The sequence below is a fragment of the Calonectris borealis genome, chromosome 6 (assembly GCF_964195595.1).
Source record: "Calonectris borealis chromosome 6, bCalBor7.hap1.2, whole genome shotgun sequence".
Classification (NCBI taxonomy): Eukaryota; Metazoa; Chordata; class Aves; order Procellariiformes; family Procellariidae; genus Calonectris; species Calonectris borealis.
Window position 1 is genome coordinate 13,656,234 of NC_134317.1, and position 23,972 is coordinate 13,680,205.

Here is a 23,972-nt window from a genome sequence, read left to right on the forward strand (position 1 = left end):
AATGCAGATAATGCTATTCGACGCCCAATGTCTAAAGCCTTTGCCAGAACTAATCTGTGTATAAAACTCCCTGGAAGTCCTGCTTGTTAGGAGGAAGCCCCAGCTTCTCCCCTGATCTTGCAAGATCTGATTTAGAAATATTTAATGCATGTTTTTCCCTACATGTACTGTAAATAGTTGGTTTGGAGATTCACTGCTCTTCTGATTGGCATAGTTAATGATACACATATCCTGAAAGTCTTTGATGCTGAACCAAAAGCAAACAAAATTATTTTGGAAGGATGAGGTTAATACAAATTTTTAAATTCTTTAGCTCTTTTCATGCAAAAGGATCTGGAATTACTTTTCAGACCAACAAAATGGCTAAACCCATCATTGAACCATGCTGTTTTTACCTGCTTGAACAATAAACTTGGCACAAATGTGTTGCTTTCTGTCAAGGGAATTGGATTGCTTTAAATATTGATGCTATGTTCTTTAGTCACCAGGCATTAAGGCAGAGGTTGTATTTAGTTCCTAGTTCACGGATAAAGTAGCAAGGCAATCCTACAGGGAAAGTTTGGCAATGGGCTAGTGAATTTTAGTACTCTTTGGCCCCTGAACTAGTCACTGGGCTGCCAGTGAAGCGCGGAGCAGGTCTGGAAGTTCAGCTCGCAGCACATTGAATGGAGCTTCCCAAAGAGGAGTGGGAGAATGGCTTTCCTACCGGACAGCTCTTACCTCGTGGCTGTGCTGAGGGTAGGCCCTGCTGAGCCCTGCTGAGCTGCGTCCCTGTTTCAGTCGTGCTGGTCCTGTTGGCCATGTGTTCCTGCGGCAGGCAGGTGCCACAAGCCCATAGGAGCTAGGTTCCTGCCTGATGTCCTTCCTCCCTTTACAAGCAGGAGCTTGTTCTGATTCTTGCTGGTAGCCAGAACAGTCCTTTGCTCTCATATACAAAGTTCTCCAAACTGTGCTAGCAGGAGGTTTCTAATAAAAAAAAAAAAAAAACAAAAAACACAAAAAACAAAACACAACACACACAAAACCCCCCCCCAAAACCCACCAAAAAACCACACAAACCAAAAACCACCAAGGCTAGACAGGAGTTACGACTACGCCTCTCTCCTGCTTCCTTTGACTTGACTTTGTAAGTTTTCTTTCCCACTCGATATTTCTGGAGCTACAGAAATTGGACCTTGTGGGACTTGGATAGAAAGTGGTGCTGGGTACTTGCAGTGTACCCTGCCTCCCTTCTGTCCTCTGAAAGGAAAAGAAAGTGCCCTGAAGATATAAGAGAATTTGCTGAAAGAGTAGTAGAGAGGTTCTTTCTCGTTGTCTTCTGCTTCATGTGGAGTTGTTCTTCCTTCTTCTCCCGTTTGCTTCACCAGCAGTTGCATTAGGTAACTCGGCTGCTGTAATGGGGCACATTCCTGTTGCTCTGCCCACCACAGCTCTGGCAGCCTGAAGGTTTCGCTTACCAGGCTGGTTTGGAGCTTCCTCGGCCTGCTGTGATGTGACTGAGTACAAGAGCCTGGTGTGCAGTGTTGTCACCTCCATTTGGAGGGAGAGGTACTGAACCAGTCTTAGGAGAACGCTTGTATCAGACATGGTGGGAGGGAGCCCTCCTCTGTCTGCGTGACTGAAGTAGGCTGGCAGGCAAGGTGACTCTAGTAGGGAGGAAATCCCTGGTTATTTTTCACACTCTTCATTTTCTGCCTTATGTTTCTATGAAGCTGTAAGTCACTCTCAAAAGGAATGGAGGCTGCTCCATAAATTCCTGTTGAGAAGGATTCCTTGCTGTGTGAAGAGAGGCTGGGTGGGTTGCTTCCTAGTCTTGCCCCTTTCGATATAAGAACATGATTAAACTATTGCTGGTGGGTTTTGTGTGTGTCTGAAGATTACAATTACAAGTTAGAGACTATCTGTCTGAGTTGCTGAACTGTGAGCAACTGAGTGGGAACTGGGTTTCTGCTGGTGTAAAGGTTTGCTGGGAAAGCAGGTGCCTTTGCAGGGATTAGCTCCAGGGGAAAAGGTGTTTTCTCTCTTGCTTGTATATGCAGGTGCTCTAGCTAATGCCACATGCAGATGATTCTTGTTCCAGGTTAATGATGCCTTGTTCCCCCAGGTCTCAAGGAGGATGTTTAAAGAAGGGAGAAGCGTATTGGCAGGATTCAGTTGCTGGGTCTGGTCTGTTCGCTCAGTTCCTAAAACCACCACAGTGAATTCACTCAGGAGCCACGGGAAGGGCTTAGTTGCTGCTGAGCTGATGGCCTTAGCAGCAGTTAATTGCAATTATGCCTCCAGTATTTTGAGCTCTTGGGAAATGACTAGAGGGCAGAGCCTTGCCATTTCCCCCTTCCCGAACATATTTAATAGTCTCTGTTTGAAAGAAGAAAACTTCTCTTGCAGATCCCTGTTAGCCAACTAGTAATGCTCGCAGTCTCACCTGTGAAGGAGCCGTGTGGATTTTATTTCATGTGAATAAGAGGAGAGTGATAGTGAAGAGTAGTTAATACTGAAGAGCCTGCTATTGATTCTTAGCTTGTAGCAAACTGTTCTCCCTCCTTTGGTTGCTGAGGCTGTAAAACAGAGGCGGTAATGACAAAATCCAGGTTTGCAAACCACAGGTCTGCACCACAACCAAGCTTTTCTTTGTAGGTAGTCAGAATAGCAGTCCAGCATATTTGCAGGGCAGCTTATGAGATGAAGTTTTGAATACCTTGCAGACACCAGCAGACTTTTTTCAATGTTTCTGTCCTGCTTGTGGTCTTTGCAGGTAAAAAGGAGACGCAGCCCCTGCCTGTAGGAGGTTGTGCTCTGTGTTAGGGAAAGCAAGAGGAGACACAGTTCTAGCAGCAGCACAGAGTGGCCTGCTTGGAAGTTGGAGTGTTCAGAGGCTGCATATGACTTTTTAGGAAACCTTAACCACGAGTTAGACTGTATTTTTTCCCTGTGGTTTTAAGATGAATAGGCATTGCAATAATGTGATACAAATACTATGTGTTAATGTGTATGACTAGCCTGTGGTAACTAATGTGTTTTGGTGGTCTTTGCCTTTATGGTATTCAGGCTATCCATAGAAGAAAAAAATCTCCTGAGATAAGGTTTTAAAATAAAGTTTCTCTTTCCAGGTAACTTCGGCTGTTTAATATCCTCACTGGTATGAGGAGCAGTGGGTCTGTTTGCAAGGCCTGGGAGCACAGGTTGTGAACGGCTTGAGTCAGCAGAGGAGATATGAGGCTTGTGGTTCATGCAGGCACTGGGCTGTTACAGGCTCAGGTTCAGCTGGCAGCTATGCCGCTGGCTGACAGTATGCAGTGTCCAAGTATATAATGTCTTTTCCTCCTCCTGAGTCTCTTCTCTGTTCTTTTGGGAAAATACTGTGCTTATTAAATTAAGGATACTGGCTGTGTAAGCCTGTTGTAGTGATTTGAAACTGGGGGTTATGTCAAGACCTCTGTAGTTGCGGGAGGATGTCTAACTTAAGGTAGCTTGTTTTTTGCCCCCTCCAGAGCCAGCAGCTAAGGATGATGTGTGAATACTTCCTAGCGTAGACCTTACCTTGGGGTTTCATTCAATGGTAGTTCTTAACTACATAGAGGGAGGACACTTTCCATATCATAAGGCTTGGAAAATTGTGCAAATTCCTTTTTTGACACACTTTCATACAATTTAGTTTAAACGTGTCCCTAATGAGCTAAAACACTACAAGCCTGAAGTGAATTTTATATTGATTTGAGTGGCCTGGGGACTTTTTTACAAGGTTTAGCTCACTTAGTGTTGCATAAATTGGTTCAACTTAATTGGGAAAGGGCTGATCTGTGTGTTGTTCTGGCTTTAGTGGCAGGTCTTGCTGTGGCAAAGCAGCACAATTGAGTCACACTGAGATGGAAACCAGGACAGAGCACGCTGAATATGCTAACCTTGATTCCCTTTCATGCGGCGTGCAGCATGTGTGGTCTGTGAAGTTAGATGTATGAGTGATTAGAAAGCTGTTCTGAATAGCCAAAAGTTTATTAAGACCTATTGTTCTCTGTTGAATAATGAATGTCACAAGTATGAGGAGTTTTATTGGGTCTTGGAGCAGCTCAGCATGATAGAATCCAAATGCCTCCTTGCGTGTTGCTTGCAGGAAGGAGGAAGCTCTTTCATGTTCTCTGTGAGTGCTTCCCTAGTTTGTTCTTCCAAGAAATCTCATGACGTGCATGCTTCATACTTCTCAAAGCTGGGCCCAAAGTAAGTTTTGTCAAGAAGAAAATTCTATTTGTGTTTGTGTTTAAGTCAGGGTCATTGATGAAGAGTGAGACACGGAAGAGGGAGTCAAAGGTTCACCTTAGCCTTTATATACTTCGTGGTTGTACATTAATCTTGAGTTAAGCTAGTGTTGGAAAGTTTTGTTAACCAGGGTGTCAACCTTACCTTGGGGAGTAACTTCTATTTGCCAGCGTAATTTATGTCTACAGTGGATTGCTAATAAGAGTCTCTTGTCAGTCTGCCTTCTATTGTTCACCAAGGATGTTTACCAACTAGTAACATAACTTATTTTGCTGATACTGTATTTCTAATGGCAAGGAAGAAATCTTGAGGCTTTGTAGGTATCGTAATATAAGGGACTTCAGGAAATAGTCAAATCCAGTTTCTTCTTCACAGAAGACAACCAAATGTACCCAGACATCTTCTGTCAGATGTTCATCCAACCTACGCTTAAAATACATCCTTTGAAGATTGCACAGCCTCCTGAATTAGTCTGTTCCAGTGCCCCTCTGCTCTTCATGCTTAATTTCCTTTCTAGCTAATCTAAGAGGATTTCTCTTTATCCTTCTCCTGGAGTATATGGGAAAAGTTGATCACCATCCTTGTTCAAGTCCATGCTAGCAAAATCACTTCAATGTAGTTTTGACTACAACTGTTCACCTGTCTGCCAAATGAGACGAGTAGTTCGTGCTTTGTTCTGCAGTGTATTGGCAGAGTTCTGTCTGTGTGAAGGCATCCTCTAATTGCTAGATCTGGCATGATTCCAGGATAAGGGCACACCGCTCTTTTCATCCCAGAAAGGTGATAAGTAATTGAAGGGTAGAGAAAAACGACCTCACTGGCCTGTAGATAGATCGGCTCAAAGGCAGAGTCCTTGCTTATGCCTCCCTTTGAGGGATCATGTGCTCTTGGAGGTCTAACATCTTCATTATTTAATGAAGATCTCCTAAAGGAATCTCTAGCCATTTTACACTAGCTGCTCTGGTTTCCAGCTCCAGTTCTGTAGCATTAACAAAGCGTCATTAACAAAGAGGAGGTGGGGGGAAATGTGGGATGAAGCTTTAAAGGCATTGTCGTGGGCAGAGATACTTTTTGTAATCTCTAGAAAGGCACAGCATGTGGCAGGGAAAAGAGCACGCTGGCAGATGGGGTGAGTGCAGCTACAGTCATACCAAGGAGACAGTGTTGTGAAGCTTTCATGCTGTGGCAGACAAGCGGGTCACAATGTTGATTTGTCACCCTGGGTAGGAACTTCCGCTGTGATCAAGAATGTGATGATATGAATTGAAGGCGTTTCTGGGAGGGCATCAGTAGAAGATGGTAGGATTGATCTGTGTGCACAGAGAATTTTGCCCTTGGAGACAGAGGGCTCAAGGCAGTCTCCTCTGGGTGAACTTCTTGCATGTACAGCCTGGAAAGCAACAGTGGAGAAGAGAAATGGTCTTTGAGGCTTGTTCTCTTGGCTGCAGCAGAAGTGTCTTGGACAAGTCAGCTGGGCTGTAGTTTCCCTTGGTGGCATTGTGCTTATGAAGTGTCTTACGCTCATCTGAGATACATGGCAGAAGACTGGTGGCGTTTATGGTACTTTGGCTTTGGTTTGTGACTGTGTCCATTTAGCGGTCATAATCTTTCCTATGCATTCCGTGGCAGAGCTACCTTTTTGGTATTCCTGGTTAGCTTCGCAGCCTGAGGAAGAGCACACCTTGCAAGTGCACTGAGGCTGAACTGCAGCATGCTGCTATATTGAGAGAGGCCGAATGAATGTAGTGAGAGCTTGAAAGGAGCAAGCGATGGCTTTTAGGCCTGCCTCAAAAGAAGTTCCTGAACTGCAATTACGTGAGCAGAAAACTGGTTTGACTTCTGTTCTTCTGCGTTAACTTGGTGTGGGGCAGAAGAGCTGCAGCATGTCTGTCAGCTCCCTCCTGAGCGTGGCATGTGCTGGGCTTGCTCTTTGCTGGGTAGAGATGGTTCAGGCCCGCATCTCCTGTGTGGGGGATGAAGACATGACCAAAGGCTTGGGAGGCAGACTTGGGAGCATAATCCTGGCTCTGCTGCAAGGCTGTGTTTTGGTGCCCAGAGTTGGGAATGCACAGTTTCCTCTGTAAAGTCAGAAACAAAATCTCTTCATGTCCTTGCAGAGACAGTGTAGGCTGGAAGGGTGCTATTTGCCTGCATGCCGCTTTACACAGGCGAAAGGAACAGTAAAATCAGTGCTGGTGTTGATTAGTGTTATATGCCTTCTCAAACCCTCCTAAGAAGGGATTTCAGACTAAGCGCTGAGGGAGCAGGGAGCGAGATTGCTTTCCATGGGTGTTTTGCCAGGGACCTTGTGTTTCTTGCTGGGGACAGGGGATAAAAGGAAAGTGTTGATGCTGCCATATCCTGACTTCTAGTCCTAATTATCTAGTGATCAAGAAGAATTTTATGGAAAAATAATGCAACTGAATTCATCTGTCTTGCAAAATCAAGTTTCCACTATCTTGGATTATTTAATGAATCACTTAAAGAAACCATCAAGGCATATATAAGGTCAGCATGTAATTGGTCAACTCTTTAAAGAGCATACAATCTAGTTAGTAGACTGAAGTAGCTTCATAGATAAAAATTTCTTTCTGGAATTGTTTTTTCCCTACTTAATATAATTTAGATGATCTTTAAGGTCTGAATTAAGTCATCAAAAGGTAAGAAATGTGCAGTGACTGCTGATTCCCCTGTTCTGTTTCTGGGTAGAGTGATGTGAGTGCAGACAGCTGGCTTCAGATTCTGGGTTTTTGCTAGTCTGATGGGTCAGAGTCTGGCCCGTAGCAGCAAATCTGAACTCCTTACTTTTGGTTGATTAAAAAGTCAAGATACATCAAAAAACAGTGCAGGGCCTGCACATTTCTTGCAGTTCTTTTCTTTAAAGAAAGAGTTAATGAAGAATCTGTGTTTTGCTTCCATGTTGCTTTGTGTTTGTGGCATCTTCTTTGATGTATGAATTTGAAGACAAGGAACAGAATGTACATGTGCACTCTCAAAAAATTTCAAGTCCTTTGAAGGAGGGAGGAAAAATCTCTTTAAATGGCGATGTAAGTGTATGAGTAGCTCTGCATGAATTTTTTTTTTCCCCTGCGTGTATAGATTTTAGGCTGAACTTTGTAACTGGACTGCATGCTGGCACAGTCCCAACGCTGCAGGCAGATGTATATGAAGTAGCCAAATAATACTTGTTCCAACATACAGACAGTACTGCTACACCTCAGTGTGACAAGTTTACGATAGTAATAACACTCTGTAGTTCCAGGTGAGGATATGAAAGCTCTTGAAAAACAGTAGTTTGTATTTCCTATCTTGCTAGGGTGCAAGAAAGTGCTATTAGGTTACAGGAGGAAAAAGATGAAGGGCAAGAAGAGACGTAACTGTAGCTGGATCCCCTTCCTAATCGGTGGTCATTTTGTGGAAGATTTAGCAACTGATCTGCTTGACTCTTCTTACAATGTCTGCGCTGAAGAAAAAGCAGCCACTCGATCTCTAACCTGCACCACAAGCGGTGTTATCAGGAAAGCATGTTATGTTTCTTGGTGTTATCCTTGGGCTTTGCCATATCTTCACTCCTCTTTCTCTAAATGATGTTTTCTAGTCTGACATGGTTACTATCTGTGAAATTCAATCTCCTTTTCTTCTGAAATAGTCTCTGTGCCGTAGACTGCAAGAGACTTGCCAGCAGCGATCCCTCCTCCTTCCTGAACAAAGTTGCTGTTGACACAGACTGATGGAGAGGAATAGTAATTGGAGCCTATCACTGTGTGTGACTTTGAACTTTTTACTCTTATCAGATGATGTCAAGTTAAACAAAACCTCTTAGATAAATAAATCAAAAGCCCAATGCCATTTCTTTGCTGAAAAAAATATACCAATTCCTGCAATGGCTGGCAATATTTGAACTTGACATACGTGTGTGCTGATCTTGCTGCCTGATCCATGTCTCAGGTCCTTTATACCTGCGTGAAACCCTGTTGAAGTCCAAGATTGTCATGGATCAGATCATGTAGGTGACTCCCCAAGGGAGTCTTTGGGGGCTGCAGATTGTTGCCTGGCTTACACTACTGTACCTAGAGAAAGATTAAAAAAATAAAATCAGTTTTGCTGTTTCACAGTCTGCCAGCAAGGTGTTATTGGTGGTGACACAGAAGCTCATTAAATCAATTCATAAATTGCTTCTAACTAGAATATATAAAACTATTTCAAGTTTTAATGAACACTTGAAGTCAACGACAGCTGAAGGCCTATATGTTAAGAATCAAGTAAAACAAAATGCTTTGTAGAAATGTGACCAACCTGATCTAATTTTGAGCAGTGGGGTGGGGATGCTGTTGAACTAGTTGGCCTTTGGAGACACCTTCTAACCCGGTTTTATAGGTGAGCCCTATTCTTGTGCTAAAGGTTAAAGAGCTATTGTGTCTTCTAACTCAGAATGTGCAGTAGGGCTGGATGGGAGGAAACAATGCAGCATCCTTTTCACGTCAGGTTAACAATGGCACAGTGTCTATCTTGTTTCAGAACTCACAAGATGTCAGGTTTTGGTTCTGGAGTTCTCAGAATTACCATGCTTTCCCTTCTGCATAAAAGATGTTGCTTAATACTAATGCGGCACTTTAGTTTGGAATAGTTGCATCAAAGTCAAGAAACCGCTTCTGAAGTTACAGGAGCAGGAAGGCTTGCATAACTTCCAACTTGTATGAATAAAAAGAGATAAGATGGTGTAGAATGAAGAGGTATCGGTGCTGCTGATTTCAGTTTAAGCTGACACCTAATTTGTGCTCTAGAAAATTCCACCAAGCCTCCCTTACAATCTTAGAGACAAAAAAAAAAAAAAATCCACCTTTGAACCTGCCTGTGATGACAGGGAACAGCTGAGTCTCTTCCTTGGCAAATTACAAATATTTCTACATTTCTTTAGTTAAAAATCAACAGGTGTTTTCAGAAGGAAAAATTTGGAAAGTTTTTGTTCCCTTCCCCTTCTGAGGTGAAATGCAACTTGCATCCAGCAGGTTGCATTTATTCTTCAGAGTTGCTCTTCAGTGTTGCTTCAAGTTTCTGCAGTGTTGGGGTGAAAAAAACTGTCCCTCCCCCCGAAGCATGGCCCAGCCTCTTTTACTAAGCTGTATTCAGACTCTTAAGTTTTTGCATTTTTATAAAGGTATGCTATGCTATTAACTGCTTGTATAAATATATAGTATATCTTGTTCAGCAGGAAGTTAGAAGGCTGTTCTTGTTAACAAGTGTCCAGTGAGAAGAAACCTCTTTGAGAAAATAACTGAATTGCAAAGCAGGGCAACTGGTCATCTAAAATCACGATCGGAATGGTTATTTAAACACTTGATTCAGCTTACCCTTTGTGTTGAAAATAATGATGGGAGTTGTGAAGGAGAGAAGAACATGGTAAAAACATTGTGAAAGGTGAGTAGAGCCTGTCAGGAGGTACCTGCTCCATCTGGCTGTGCTTTCCCAGGGCGTCAGCTGTTTGTGTAGCCTGGGCACTGAACTGGGTGGCTTCTTGCATTACATTTATAGTTTCTGTTCCTCTGATGTATTTCAGTTTCTTAAGAGTTCCATTTAAGATAATTAATCCAAGAGCTAATGATTTGGTTGAACATGTAATTAATTCCTTTCTTGTGTTAATCCGCAAGAATTTGTGGAAGCCTCTAACGTGAGAGATGCTTGTTTGTGTAGCTGTGGTGCTAGAGCATTGATAGGAACTGTTTGCCTGACTTGTTTAAATGTGTTTCTAGAGCTGGATATAGAAGCCAAAATGTATGTGGTTTGTCCCTGTAATTTTCCAATTGTTTTTCCACTTGCACTATCACCTGCTCAGATGGCTTGTTCTTTTCCCTTAAGAAAATGCTGGCTCCTTCAAGCAATGCAGGATGAAGAATTCACTTTTCTTCCCCTGAGGTGTTTGTGTGTTTGTTTTTTGTTTTTGGCTTTTCTTTTTTTTCTTTTGTTTTCTGTAAAGTGTCTCACCAGTTTAACAGCTCTGGAGATGGAGTGCTTCAGCCACAGGAACAGACACAGCATGAGTACTGGTTGAGCTGAGTCTCACCAGTGACTCTTACCCTTGAGTCTCAGGTTGGACCTTGAGCCACCTATTACGAGGCTGCTTGCCTAGGTCTGTGTGTGGCTGGACTTCATGAGCTGCTTGCATGAGTTTTGGGTAGCAGTGGGTTTCCAACAGGACTAAATCTGCCAGTTATACTGGCTATTGTTGTTGAACAGCTGTCCCGTGGTGATGACTGTCACCCATTTCAGACCTGGAATATCAGGTGAGTAGGATGATGTGGAGTGTTATAGGTATGGAATTGGACTTTCCAGACAGCTTGTTAGAAAAGCCCCAAGTACACAGCTGAACTGCAGCGCAAGCGCATAGTGCTTTGTGCATGTGTTCTGCTGCAGAACAGTTCTGCAGGCATCTGCAGTCTCTAAATGCCAAGGCAAGAAATGTACCCTTGCCTGCATGTGGGTGTCTCAGATCCTAGATACTTGTGCATACGTAGCTTGCCCGAAATTGCAAAACCTTTTTGGGTTTCTGACCGCATGCCATGCACCAATGTGGCCCAAGGGTGTGCCCTAATTTAGATGCATTGTGCTTCACTATGCTGTCATGTAATTGAGTATCTGTTAGAAACAACTAAAAAGGCGTCTGTTTTCAGTCTGAGGGAGGAAAACAGATGTTTTATTCTCTTGCGAGAGCTCAGTAGAGTGATGCTTCAGCTGTTGCTCCAGATCTCAACGATGACAGCCAAAAAGGCAAAGGGACAGACGCATAACTCAAAAGGAGTTCAGGAGAGGAACATATTTAGGAAGGAGAAGAATGCTTATTTCCTGTGTGTTAAGTGGCATGTGGGATTTAGTTCTGGAGCATGTGGAAGGCATTGCCCTCAAAGTTAGCACTAGCTTTTAAATGGGCAGAGACAGAATTTATTTTCATTGTGATTGTCGTTTCCTAGATCAGATAGATCAAATTTTTGGAAGATATCCACTTGCCAGAAGTTAAAATATATTAAAAATGATGCCTGAACTGATCAAGAACTGTGCTAAGAGCTGGGTGTAAGAGAGCCGTAGTTGTGAGAGGTGTGGGTTACAGACTAGTTGGAGCTCTGAGCTGGTTGGAGTTGCTGAGCCAGAAGCTGCATAAAGAGGTCTGCAGGGTGCTAGGCCTGGGCCAGTTGTGTCACTTCAGTCGAATGTCCCCGGCCCCTTGCAGGATGACACAATGGCTCAAGCAGAGAGTGCACAGTGACCCACAGCTGCCCAGCTTGCAGATGGGCACTGGTGCATGTGAGGTTTGGTTCTACCTGCATAGGCACACTCAGGTGAGCAGGACAGGACTGGGACTGTCCCCTTCTGTGTTTCTGTGGCACTTGGTTTTCTGGGGTCCTGGTTTCAGCTGGAGTCACTGGTATAGGACTGATAGTAAATCTCTGGAAGCTTTCCCTTTAAGTTGTTTGACATGCACTGAAAAACAGCATTTAACTGTACCTTGGGGGGACTAAGAGACAGAATGATAAAAGAAGAAACTGATATAGTCAACAGCTTAAACCAGTAGCTCTCAGTCTTCACTGACCTGTCTTGGCAGTACTGACAATACAGCTGTGGGAAGCATCACATGTGCTCTATGGGCTGTGCCAGATCTTGTGCCTGCTGTGAATGCTGTGTTAGATCTAGCTCAGGTGCACCCCTCACTGGTGTAGGAGAGACTGAGATGTATTTTAACCCATGCCTGTAAGGGTCATCCTCTGGGATTTTCTGAATGGGTCAGAAAGGTGTTTGAAATGCACTCACTGTCTCCTCTCCATTTGTGAAGGAAGACCTTGTGAGGTACTGCTGAAGACTTGCCTTGAGTGTGGTGCTTGCCAATACCGCATGGGTCACTGCAGCTTCACCAGCCCTAAGGGGATGGGAGCAGAAGGTGTAAGTCCAGCAGAGAAGGGCAGTGGGTGTTGAGAGATCCTCTATGCTTGAAAATTATGCTACTTAGTCCCAGAGGCTGGTTTCTTTGTGCTTCTCAGCACATTTGGCTCCTTCCTTCATCTATCAGGGTCCCACTTGGTTCTGAAATCTCTGGAAACCCTGAATTTTAGTTTTGTCATACAAGGTTTTGAAATCATTTCCTCTTGTGATGCTGGGCACTGGAAGAGCTGTCCCTGAATTATGAACAACACTTGTTGGGCCTATCATATGTAAAACTTGCCTGAAGATCTGCAGGTCATGCTGCAAGAGCGTGTTTTTTTTTGTGTGGTTGTTTTTTTGTTGTTGTTGTTTATTTGTTTTTGTCTGGTTTTGTTTGTTTTTTATGGAAAGCTTTGCTTGGATTCTCTTGTGAGCTGCTGCGTTTGCTGCTGGGACAGCCAGCTCTGTCCTAGCCTCACCCTATGGGTTGTGTCTGTCTGCATCCAGAGGTGATTTTCTTTGGCTGCAAATTTGTATTGTCCTGTGGTTGCAGGTGAGAAGAACATAAGCAGCCTCTTTCTTTCACTTTCTGTGGTTAAGTGTAGTCTGACTTTCATCTTTTCTCCCCACTGCACTCTCCAGTATAGTACTTGGTGCTGTTCTTTCTCAATAGTCAAACCTCGTGGGCTCTTTGGGAGCTATAAAATCAGTTGCTTAATTTACTTGGCGGCTGTTAGAGCACCACAGTGCTCGCAGCACTTTCCAGCAGTTCTTAGCAAAGGAAAGTGAAGAAAGGACTCTTCAAGCAGAAACTGAGGGGCAGTTCCAGGTGCGGATTTTGTAATTACTGAAGCTGGAATTTAGGCAGGATGTAGAAGCTATTGCCCTTGAGTTAAGAGGTTGTTAAAGGCTTTCCATGTGGCCAGTTGGTCAGAGCTTCAGCTCTTACAGTCTCCTCTGGGTGGAAAGATTTCAGTGGGCTAAAGAAGCAGGTTTGCAGCAATAGGATTCCTGCTGAAGTGATACCTCCCTCCATGGAGGACGCGTTCCCTCCTGCCACCTGTAGCCCCCTTCTCTACCTAGCATTCATCTCTTCGCTTACTTGGGCTGTTGTCTTTCCTCCTGCAGCTAACAAAGGCATCTTAAACCTTTCTTCTCCTTTTCTCAGTGGGGTTCGTTGTTGTACTATTAGGCTGTTGTGGATTATGTCTGGAGACTCTTCTCCAGAGGGTGTAGGAGCGTGTGGTAGATGGTGAGCAGGCAGTCTGACTGCGCAGGGCTGGGAGCTGCTGTGGAAGCTTCAGGTCTTAGGGTGTTTCCAGAGTTTTGCAAAGGCTGTGGCTACTGAAGATGCTATTGCGCTTTTAATTGCATGTGTTCTTTTCTTCCCAAACAGGGCAAGAAAAAAGCTTTATTAGCTGTGATCTAGCAAGAGATGTCAGCATCTGGTAACTACCCTCTTCCCTACTCAATTCAGCTTCTATTGACTGCTCACCACAGTATCTGCTCAGCCTCCCTGAGAGATCCCCAGCTTTTTTTCACATTAGCAGCAGCTAATGGGTCTTAGCTGTGTTTGCACCTGTTTGGTGTCCTCCTCATGAGGCTGTCCATGCAGCCTGTCATCACTGCTTCGCAGGATTGCTGTTCCTCAGAAAAGCTTATATTGAACGGGGTAATCTGGAAGTGCAGATGTTCAGAAGCGTGGTCAAGGGGGGTAGCTGGATATGTGAGCATCCTCACAATTCTCACTACTCTTCTTGAGCCCTAAGAGAGTAGAGAGGACTGTGGGTGATTGTCTGCTAGGTTGTGTGTTTGCCTTGCTTTTTTCACATGCTGTCTAAATCCTCAGAAGCACTTCTGTTTCAATTTTAAAATGTGCTGAGCACTTTTTATTCCTGTAGGTGTTAGAGATGGTGTCGGGATCTGCACTTCTGTTCTGGGAGCTTTGAGGTGCCCCAGCTAATACGGTCCTGCCTAAAGGTGGATTACCAGTGTGATTTCTTGTTTTCTCCACGCACTGTAGCAGGCTTTTGCCTCCAATGGAGGGGAAAACACTTCTATTAGGTAAACCAGCCTGGTCTGTTAATAAGGCATATTATTACACTAGCAATTTACTAGTTGCCATAATAAAGGCTTTCAGTTTTCCCATGAAAAACAAAGCAGGGCATTGCAATGGCTTTTTGCCTTTGCCTGACATATTCTTGTTGCTTTTCTGTAAGAGAGATCCTAGCACTCGTTGTATGATGCTTCATTTTGCCTTGAGCTTCTGAGGTGCAACTTGTCACCAAAGCTACCAGCTCATTCAAGGATGTGGTGGGCCTGATCCCGCGCTGACGCACACAGCACAATGATCTCATTGGTGCTCACAGAGCTACATCCATTTTTCCTTACTGGCTGAGGACCTGGCTGTAAGTGTAAGTGCTCAGCTGGGGGCAATGGAAATGTACAGAATAGTGGCAGTGTTTGTGACTAAGATATTTAACTGCTTTGTGGTGAGGAACCAAAGGCAATAGCAGTTGGTAGTGCAGGTGTTTTGTTTTGATGTTGTTTTATGTGAAGACACTATGCGTTGAGTACTGCCATGCAGATATCCATACCTGTCGGGTGCTGCAAAACCAGGACTACCTTTCTGAAACTATGTTTGTTGCTGCTGCTGGTTTTCAGCAGTGTTTGGGGTAATTGAGACAGGAAAGTGTGATTTAAATTTGGACTCTGCCTTCAACTGCAAAGTCTCCTTATATATTACCATGAGTGCTGCTTCCCTGGAGACTGAGCACGGGCTGTAGTTTGTGTCAGTAGTGATTTATCTGCTGTGCTGTCCAGAGCTTTGACCTTGCATGGGCTAGAAAAGCCACCTGTGTTCCACAGCAGTGACTCTGCAACTTGTGATTCTTTCTGTGTCCTTTGGACAGTGGTTACATGGTGCTCCTTCTCATCATGGTTATATGGAACCACTCAAGGACCAATACAGAATTTTTGCAAAAGAGGGTGAATTTGTTTTTCTTGGGAACTCACCCCTTCAATTCTACTGAGCAGAGGCAGGGGAGCAGTGTGGCTGCGAGCTGACTCACTCCAGCTGCTTCACCTAGGACATACTTGTTAGCTCTGGAACCCGATGTCCACATTTCAGAATGATCATGTTCTTTTAAGCATCCCCCCATTTTTCTCTGTGGAATTTCTGTAGCGATAACTTCTTCCTCTGTGGTACGTTTCCTTGAATTGCTTTGAATTTCTCATGTGTTCCACGAAGTCTCTAGCTCTTACATCAGGAGACAACTGTTTTTTGTTGGCTTTTTTTACTGGATGCAGAAAATAGGAGTGCAGAAAAACACTGAAAGGTTTCTGTAGCTCTTTCCCCCATTCTTCTAAATCCAAAGCAGATGTCTGGACTCTCAGTATCTTCAAACAGAAGAAAAGTCACTGAGATTAAATTTCCAAACAGAGCAAATTCTCACATTAATTAGTTACATTTTCTAAATCTCACAGATTTAGAAATCTGTCTGTAGATGATGAGAAATAAAAGGGTCATTTTTTTCTCTGGGAAGTCATTCCAAGAGATTGTGGTCCATGTTCCAATGGAAAAACTTACATATCCAAACCAAGCAGCCGGTCTCTTGAGGCACTGCTGTATTGACTGGCAAATCAAAGGCCCAGCATCCAAAATTGTGGATTTTGAAGGTGGTGTCTGTGACAGAGTGGATGGTATCTCATGGACCTAGAGAAAGAACCCAGGAATAACTATTTCAAGTCTTCCCCCTGTTCAGCCTTTTGACCACAGCTTGTAGTTATGCTGGTAAAACCAGTTGTGCTACTGTTGCTGCCTTCTTGTTTGCTGGTGTTGGTTTTGCAAATTGTGTTGTACAGAATAGCTGATACGACCTGTGTCTGTACTAGGATCGTTGGGCTGGGGCGATGTGCTCATGTTGCCAGTGCAGATGTGATCCTGCCTCGGAGCATGAAATGTTAACTGCTGGAACAGCAGGAGGAGGTGGACTCCTCCAGGGTGGATGTGGTTATACTCGTGTGCAGGTGGAATACAGCAGTCAGCACGTCATAAGCTAATTTCATGTTTCTCTATCTGCTGGGAGTTTTATTATTGCTGTGCTGACCCACAATACGTACCTGACTTCAAAACTAATTTTGCAAATGGCAGCTAACTTTAGCTCTTGCTTGGACTTGGGTGCCCAGGTCAGTTGTGGTGGGTGTTTCATGTCTTGAGGAATTAGAACTGCTCCCTGTCTGACTGATTAGCACTAGTCATCAGGCAGACAGTGATGTGGGGCACCAGTGCTTGTCTTGGGCTTTTCAATATGTAATCTGAAGCGTTCTCCTTTTTTTCACAATACATTAAGTTTACTTAAAGTATGCAAGTGCTTCTCTATGTCTTTGTTTATGAATCCAAAAGATTAAGTGAGTGTTTAAAAAAAACACTCGTTGAATTCTCTTACAATTTTTTTTTTGCATGTTGAGATTGAGAAGTCTGTCCTCCACCTCCCTTCCCTCCTCCAAGAAAGACCTCACAGACAGACTCCAAAGTGAAATAGCCAAGCCGTGTCACCACAGTGTTGGATATGAGGAAACCGAGCATGAAGCAAGCTGGTGACATGGCTGGGATAGAAACTGTTATCTCCAGCATTCCGACTTGGGTCCCAAGCTGCCCGGTGTGGAAGGTCCAGCAGGAAGCCAGCAGAGTGAAAGCAGCCCCGTGGGGATGTGCTGCTCAGCCCATCGCCGATTCCCTGCAAGAGACATGGGACAAAATTTCATGCAGCAGCCACCACATCTCTGCTGCATGTGGCACGGTGCGGAGAGTGGCGGAAAGGGCTCATCTCTTCCCCGCTACAGTCCGGAGCTGCCATGTTAGTGCAGGCTGTTGGGATAGCCTGAGGCTGTGGTTCACGCTGGTCACTTTGTGCTGGCTCAGCTGGTGCTGGATCGTGGAGCTTGCTTTCTTGGCCTTTTATGGGAGCGCATGTAGGTGTGTCTTGTTTTAAGCTGTGTTGGATGCATTTATTTGCCTGCCATGCTTGGTGAGCATTTACTGTTAGAGCAGATGATGGTAGGCTCTCTGAGACGTGGAGCTGCCTGCAGGCCTTTCAACACCACCCAGGTATTAAAGGACAGATGCTTTGAGTTCTTTGAAGTACGTTTTTTATGACCTCTTAAAAAAAGAAAAAGTATTTTCTGTATTGGGAAAGGCTGTGTTGCATCCCTGGAACTAACAAGAGCCTTGTTTACTGGGAATGATGGTGCCTTGAGACCTGGCAGTTGGAGGGAGGCAGGAGAAAGGCTTGCCTGACAGCCCTTAGCGCCTACGGAAGGTACTCTTGAGACACCGCAGCAGCAGCAAATGCCAATTGAGCTGAATGCTGGATGGCACAAATTGCTTTATTGACTGTCTTGGGGAACTCAAGAGCCAATAAACAAAGTGGCAGAGCCGCAGACCTAGGGCTTGCCACTGTGTGTTTCTGCAGTGGCTTTGGGAGACCTGAGAACACTCTTTTTGGGGCCTATATAAAGTAGGGGGCTAAAAGCAGCAGCTGCTGACCTGATATTTTCTCGGTTGAGGGCTGGGGGCCTCTGTGCTACTAGAGATACTGGTGAGTTGAGTCCTACCTTGCTTGGAGCATGAAGCAAGACCTGTGCTGATGTAAAGGCCTGGAAATAGCTCTGTAGTTATCAGCACTGCAGCATTATCTGGAATTTCGAATGGAGAGCTGCCCTGCCCCGGTGTGGAGCAGTGCCTGCTGGCTGGCTTCCCCAGCGAGGGGTGTGCTGCAAGATCACAGCAACGGGGTGGCTGCTGACGGGGCCCATGGCTGCTCTGGCCCTGTGTGACAGTCCTGAGGTTCCTCCTGGTCATCGGTGTGTGTTAATTCAGGCAGAACTTGAGTAACTGCTTCAACGGTGAACTGGGGTGGGCTCTTCAGGGCAGTCAGTCCAATGCAGAAAGGGCTGGAATTCAATTAATTCTTCATTCATTTGCCAGTCATGTCCCGAGTTTTCTGTTTTCTGTCTCTCTAACGGATCTGTTGGATCTCAATCCATACACGATTTCAACTTTCCACCTCTGACCTTCAGCAGTTTGAGGCAGGTGGCACATCAGGGTTGATAAATGAATCCAGCATGGTAGGGAGTAACACTTGGTCACCCCCGGTGGTTGTTTCCTCAATAGCTATTCAAGCCACCACGGTAATCATTGTGCTAATTAGCTCTCCATTTCTATGAGCACAACAGCAAAAAGTCTTGGGAGGCTTAGCTCATCCTCCCCGTCTGACCCTGGGGGCGAACTGCAGGGTAACTGGTTATGTTTGCGCTGTGCATGTGTTTCCTTTAATGTTTGAGTGATGAGTTCCCCTCGCTCTTTCTGGCTTGCAGGCAGTTTGAAGATGAGATGGATCCCTTCCTCTCCCGGGATCAGATTTATCCCCAGGGCACACCTCTGTAATTGCAGGCAGCACGCTTACTTCTCGGCGCAGGATGCTGCGGTGATGGGACTCTGATCAGACAGCTGTGAATGGTGACCGGCATTCAGAGCCCCAGTGACTTTTCTTAAAAGCATCTCTCAGCTAACAAGGATCTAAAGCCCATCCTCTTGCCAGGGCTCTGCTGCCGTACCTGGGCCGGGAGGAGCTGAGTGAGCTGGCAGACAAGCGGGCAGTGATAGGGCTTGAGGCAGCTGGCTCTGGAGCTGGCTGAGTATTTGTCAGTCCTAGGTTAAATCCAGCGTGCAAGGTGAATGTGAAAACGAAACACTGCTTGTCAAAGCATGAGGAAAATTCACTCTTGGCGTATGAATAGATCTTGTCGGCATGCTGCAAATGACGTTGAATTAAAAAAATGACACGGTTGAAGGATCTGTTACTGTGATGGGAGAAAACTGCAGGAGCTGTTTGGAGAAGGTAGAGCAGTATGTTGGGACAAATTAGGATCCAGGTGCTTGTATTAGGAAGTTTCTTTTTAGGAGACTTGACATGGAGTAGGCTGTTTCCTCTGCACACTGTTCATAGCTCCCTTGCTGCAAGAGAGCTGAATTTGGAGTGAATCGGTACGACAAGCTGAGGGTGGAAAGCTGGGGTGATGGGCTGACCGCTGGTGTGCAAACCAGGCACAGCAGCTGTGGTGACTCCAGCAGGAGGGTTAAAACGGGCTGGTTGAGTGGTGCAGCATGAGGTTTTACTGTGGACAGTAGCATAACAGACACTGAGGTAATGCTCACGTACTTCTGATCACGCATTTACTTTCGTTAGGAACGCTGCTAATTTGCATCGAGTATTTATGCCTGGTCGAGATAAAACATGGTAATTGGGGGAGGGGGGGAGGGAAGCAGGCGGGTGCTGGTCCTGGTGCTGGCGGGCTCTGTGGGGCTCCGCGGCTGAGGGGCCGCAGCAGACGCCGTTGGTTCCCCAGGCGGGGCTCGGTGCGGGCGGGGCGGCCGCGGGAGCGGCCGTTGTTGGGAACGCGCCGGGCAAGCGCCGCGGTGCGAGGTTCCAAAAATTGCGCCGCGCGCGATGCGGGCGCCGCTGTGTTGCTTGAGGCGTTAGCAGTGCTGCCCTCACCACGCGTTCATCGAGCAGCCGCGCAACCCCGAGATAAGGACGGTTACCGGGTGCTTCCGCACGGCCCCGCTAGGGGAAAGCTAACCGCGCTCTAGGTCCGGGCGAGGGGCGGCGCGCTGCCGGGCCCGCTGCCCCGCCGCCCGGCTCGGGGGCGCGCTGCGCTGGGGCGCGGGATGGAGAGCGGCGTTTCTGTCTCGTCTCCGGCTCCGGTTTAAGCCTTCTTGTCGGCTGTGGCGGCGCTACCCAGAGTGCTCCGCGCCAGCCGGGCGGTTATTTGCATAGGGGGTTGGCCAACCGCGGCGACGGAGCGCGCCCCCTGCCGCCCGCCCGTGGCGCTGCCCGGCACGGCCTCCCCGCCAGCAGCCGCGTCCCTGCACGTGCATATGTATAGATAGATATATGTATGTATAGGGTGTTCACCGTCCGCAGGGAGCGGGGCTGCGCTGTGACAGCCCAGGTGACACCGCCCTAGAAGCCTGGCTGTCCGTAACGCTTCCAGGGGCTACTAGCCTCAGCGCCTCACTGAAAACTTAGGGAGAGCTGTGTCATACAGAACTATCGTGATCTATAGGGTCTTGCTAAGTATTTAGTATACAGGCTACACAGTATATTCCGTATATGATGTATTTTTTTGTACTGTTATTAAATGGAGTTAGTCAGAGTGGTTTTTCTGATCTGCAACCTGTCCTGAAGCCTCTCAAAGAAAGTGCCTTTCCCTGGGTTTCAGTCACGTCATGAAAGTGTTGGGTTTAATTTCTGCAAGTGAATAATTAAGCAGCTGTTAGTGCACACCGTTTTCTAATTATAAGTGTAATAATTATAATTAATTAGAAATGCTAGTTACAGCAAATACTGAAATTGTCATGCATATGGTATGTGTACATTGCACATATGTATGATTTTAGCATTAGGCAGCAATTACAGTTGTTGGCTTTGTCAAATTCTTAGCAGTGAATTTTGGCTTGTAAATGTCACAGGGAGCAATAATTTGGGGGCTTTTCTGTCTGTAAAGCGCTCAGCTTGTCTGTCAGAAGCCATGCAAGGAAGAGCTGCGTGTATCTCTGCAATCCTGTTCCCCGAGCGAGCGCAGCCCCGGAGCAGATGGACGCAGTGCCGACGGCGTGGGTGGGAAGGGGCCCTTCTCCCAGGGGAGCGTGTGCCGGCGCTCCCGCCTCTCGGGTGCATTGGGCAAGGCCGGGGGTGATGGGCTGCGCGCTAAAACGCCGTCTGTGCTGTGCTTGCAGGTGGTTCTCCTGGGGATTGACATCCTTTCCGCACTAGTGTCCCGCTTGCAAGATCGCTTCAAGGCCCAGATTGGCACAGGTAAGGGGTCTGTATGCGAGGGGGGGATGTCGCCATCGCTCTGGTGGGATCCCCTCTGGCTGCTGTACACAAAAGCCTCCCTTCTCCCCTGGAGAGCACTCGGGAGGCTCTTGGTGGTTTCAGGCTCTGCTGAAGGGCGGGAGGGCTTGTCCCTCCATCGGGCGGGGGGAGCAGAGGGGCTGTGCCACTGTGAGGGTTTTCTGCTGAGGGATCTGGATGTTCCTGTTCTCTTTCCTCAGTGCTGCCAAGTTTACTTGATAGACTGGGAGACTCTAAGGACTCGGTGAGGGAGCAGGATCAGACCTTGCTGCTAAAAATCATGGAACAAGCTGCTAACCCTCAGGTATGCTCGACAGCCCTTTGCAGTGTGTGAGAGTGACTGGCTGCTTAAAAAGGAGACCTTTTTTCTGTCAGACAGAAGGTTTTCTCCTGTGGCCCTGTCTGAAATGAAGCTTCATCTCCCTACGCCTTGTTATGAGGAATTCGCTTCATTTGAGAATGCTGTTGCATGTCAGGATATGCATGGGAGTGTGCGTGTCAGTGGATTTCCCAAGGATGGGATGGGTGGATGTCAGTGTGGTTGTTCTGGGTCCTTGGAAGGTACTTGCTTTCTACCAGTAAAGTATTGTTTTAGCTAGTGGGAAGTTACTGTGCAGTCAGCGCAGAACAAAGAATTAGTTGGATCTAAAAATGTCTTTCTACTTTTTGTCCTGTTCTCGTTGGATGGATGTAAAGCTTATATTTAAGCTCCAGAGATGTTATGGTGTATGTCTGCTGGAAGAAAGAATCTGTCTCTTCCCCCACCTCCTTTTTTCCTGTCTCACCTTTTTTTCTGTCTTCCACAGTATGTGTGGGACAGGATGCTAGGAGGATTCAAACACAAGAATTTCCGGACAAGAGAAGGGATTTGCCTCTGCCTTATTGCAACACTCAATGCGTAAGTCAGAGCCTCCTGCAAACGTACGTTATGTACGCAAGCCTGCTCTGTGATTCACATTGGTGCTCTTTTGTTCTTTATTCCCAGATCTGGAGCTCAGAGTTTAACACTGAGTAAGATAGTGCCACATATATGTAACTTACTTGGAGATCCAAACAGCCAGGTAAGCTTTTTCCTGTGAGTCACGTCTAAAGGTTGTGCTGATTGCCTTGTTGGTAAGCGAGGCTCTGCGTTCTGGCTGGTAAATTAGCTAATTGTGCTGCTGTTGGTGAACTCTGAACAATACTGTTCATGAAGAGCCCTTGGCTGGTTTTGAAGAGGTATGATTTGAAGTATACCTAAACCAGCATGTCAGTTACTCCAAGAGTTCAGCACAACAACATGAATGTGAAGGTGAAGTGAACAGAGCAGGAAACCTTTGTGGGAAGGGAGCTCCTGTGCCTGACAGCCGGAATGCAGGGGAGGCTGCAGGGATCCCTCTGGGCTGCCTGCAGCACCCTTCTGCCTTCAGAAAAGAACCAGTCTGGGCAGGGAGGGCAAATGGGACCAGTTGGACAGCCTGGCCCCACACACTGCCAGAAGTTGTACAGGGAGATTCTGAATAAGGCATGGAAGCTGTACAGGATGCTTCAGTTTGGTTTGCATCACTGATTTAAATACATGTTGAAAAAGAAAATCTGTCACTGTCAATTCTACGTGCTTTTTGTCCTGCCCTGCACAGGACGTAATCTGAAATTAGATGCAAGTATGTGAAGTTAGTGAGAAGAAGAGGGATGGGGAAGCAGGGTTCAAACTAATGTCATATAACACGGGTATTAGCAGTTTTTGAATATCCCCTTTGCCCTCCTAGCAGGGGTGATGCATACACATGGGTGTTTAGCTGGAAGGAAGCATGGGGCGGCCAGCTGGGGTATGGGTTTACGCTGGCTCTGGAGTTGGCCATATTCCCATGGCTGTCCGGGCCTCCCCTTGCTGAAGAGGACGACTGAGGGTGAAGCAGCCTTCCCTTGCTGGTTGTGCCAATGCAGGAGGATAAACCTGTCACCCCAAGAAGTTTTGAAGGAAGTTGCATGTTCAGGGTCCTTTGTGTTTTGAGCCATGGCTGAGCAAGCTGTTACTCTTTGAGGGGACGCTGGGTTTAGGACTTCGACTTGTTGCACAGACAGACACCTTGGTCCTGCTGTTGGTGAGCTGTTGAATGAATCAGAAAGTTGGTGAGGGAACTCAAGCATGTTTTCCCTCTGCACGGCCTCTGGCACAGCTCATTATCCTAGTCCCCAGCTGCAGTGGGAAATAAGGCTGATCTCTTGCCCCTTATCCTGGCTCTGGTGTCTCATCCCCAGAAAGCCCATGCCCGAACTGATCAGACACAAACTGCTGTCAAAGTGGTTTCTGGTTGAACAGTGCCTGTCCTGGGGCAGGGGCTGGCCCTGGGCTCCCCATGGGATGCTTCTGTGCTGCGAGTGCCTTCTCCCGAGCCCTGGGAGACCCCAGCTGCCTGATGCTCGGTCAATGCTGCCCTCTCTTGGTGAGAGGCGATGGAGAAACACAGATCCAGGTCAAGTGCAGTGTTTGTCCCTTTTGTTGCGGACATGGAAGCTGTTTTCTTACTGCCCTTTTCAGGATGAGTGTTTTTTAGGTTTTTTTGTTTTCAGCTAATGCAGTTTAAGAGCTGGTGTAACCCAGTGAGCATCTGGTATGAAAACTGTATTTAAACTATGACTATTTTCTCAAAAATAAAATTAAGCATTAAAGCTTTGTTATTGCTGTGGTAGATTAAAGCAAGTGTGATAGTAGGAGCTCCCTGCCTTGCCCAATATGGGGTTTACCCAGTCCTGCATCCATACCTCTGATTAACTTGACACACAGAGGCGATCCTTCCAGATCACGCCGTGAGGAGCTCCACGGTCGGCTGCACTGCGTGCCGTGGCCGGAGGGGGCATGGCGGCAGCTGGGGGTATGGCAGAGCTTGTCGGCATGCCCTGGCTGCC

General features: G+C 46.3%; 1 protein-coding gene and 1 non-coding gene across 10 annotated transcripts in view; one reads left to right on the forward strand and one right to left on the reverse strand.

Annotated features, from left to right (window-relative positions):
- The window catches only part of CLASP1 (cytoplasmic linker associated protein 1), a 189,310-nt gene that overhangs the window by 35,017 nt on the left and 130,321 nt on the right, over window positions 1-23,972 (forward strand). For 8 of the 9 annotated variants that reach the window (XM_075152887.1, XM_075152882.1, XM_075152883.1 and 5 more), the window contains 4 exons: window positions 20,966-21,044; window positions 21,284-21,387; window positions 21,890-21,981; window positions 22,069-22,144. In XM_075152887.1, coding sequence (XP_075008988.1) covers window positions 20,966-21,044; window positions 21,284-21,387; window positions 21,890-21,981; window positions 22,069-22,144 — 351 coding nt within the window. Of the gene's footprint in view, window positions 1-20,965; window positions 21,045-21,283; window positions 21,388-21,443; window positions 21,645-21,889; window positions 21,982-22,068; window positions 22,145-23,972 lie in introns of those variants that run through there. The other variant, XM_075152886.1, reaches the window with a different exon arrangement.
- LOC142083967 (U4atac minor spliceosomal RNA) lies at window positions 19,649-19,765 on the reverse strand. Its single transcript, XR_012674201.1, has one exon. It is a non-coding gene; the product is annotated as a U4atac minor spliceosomal RNA (small nuclear RNA).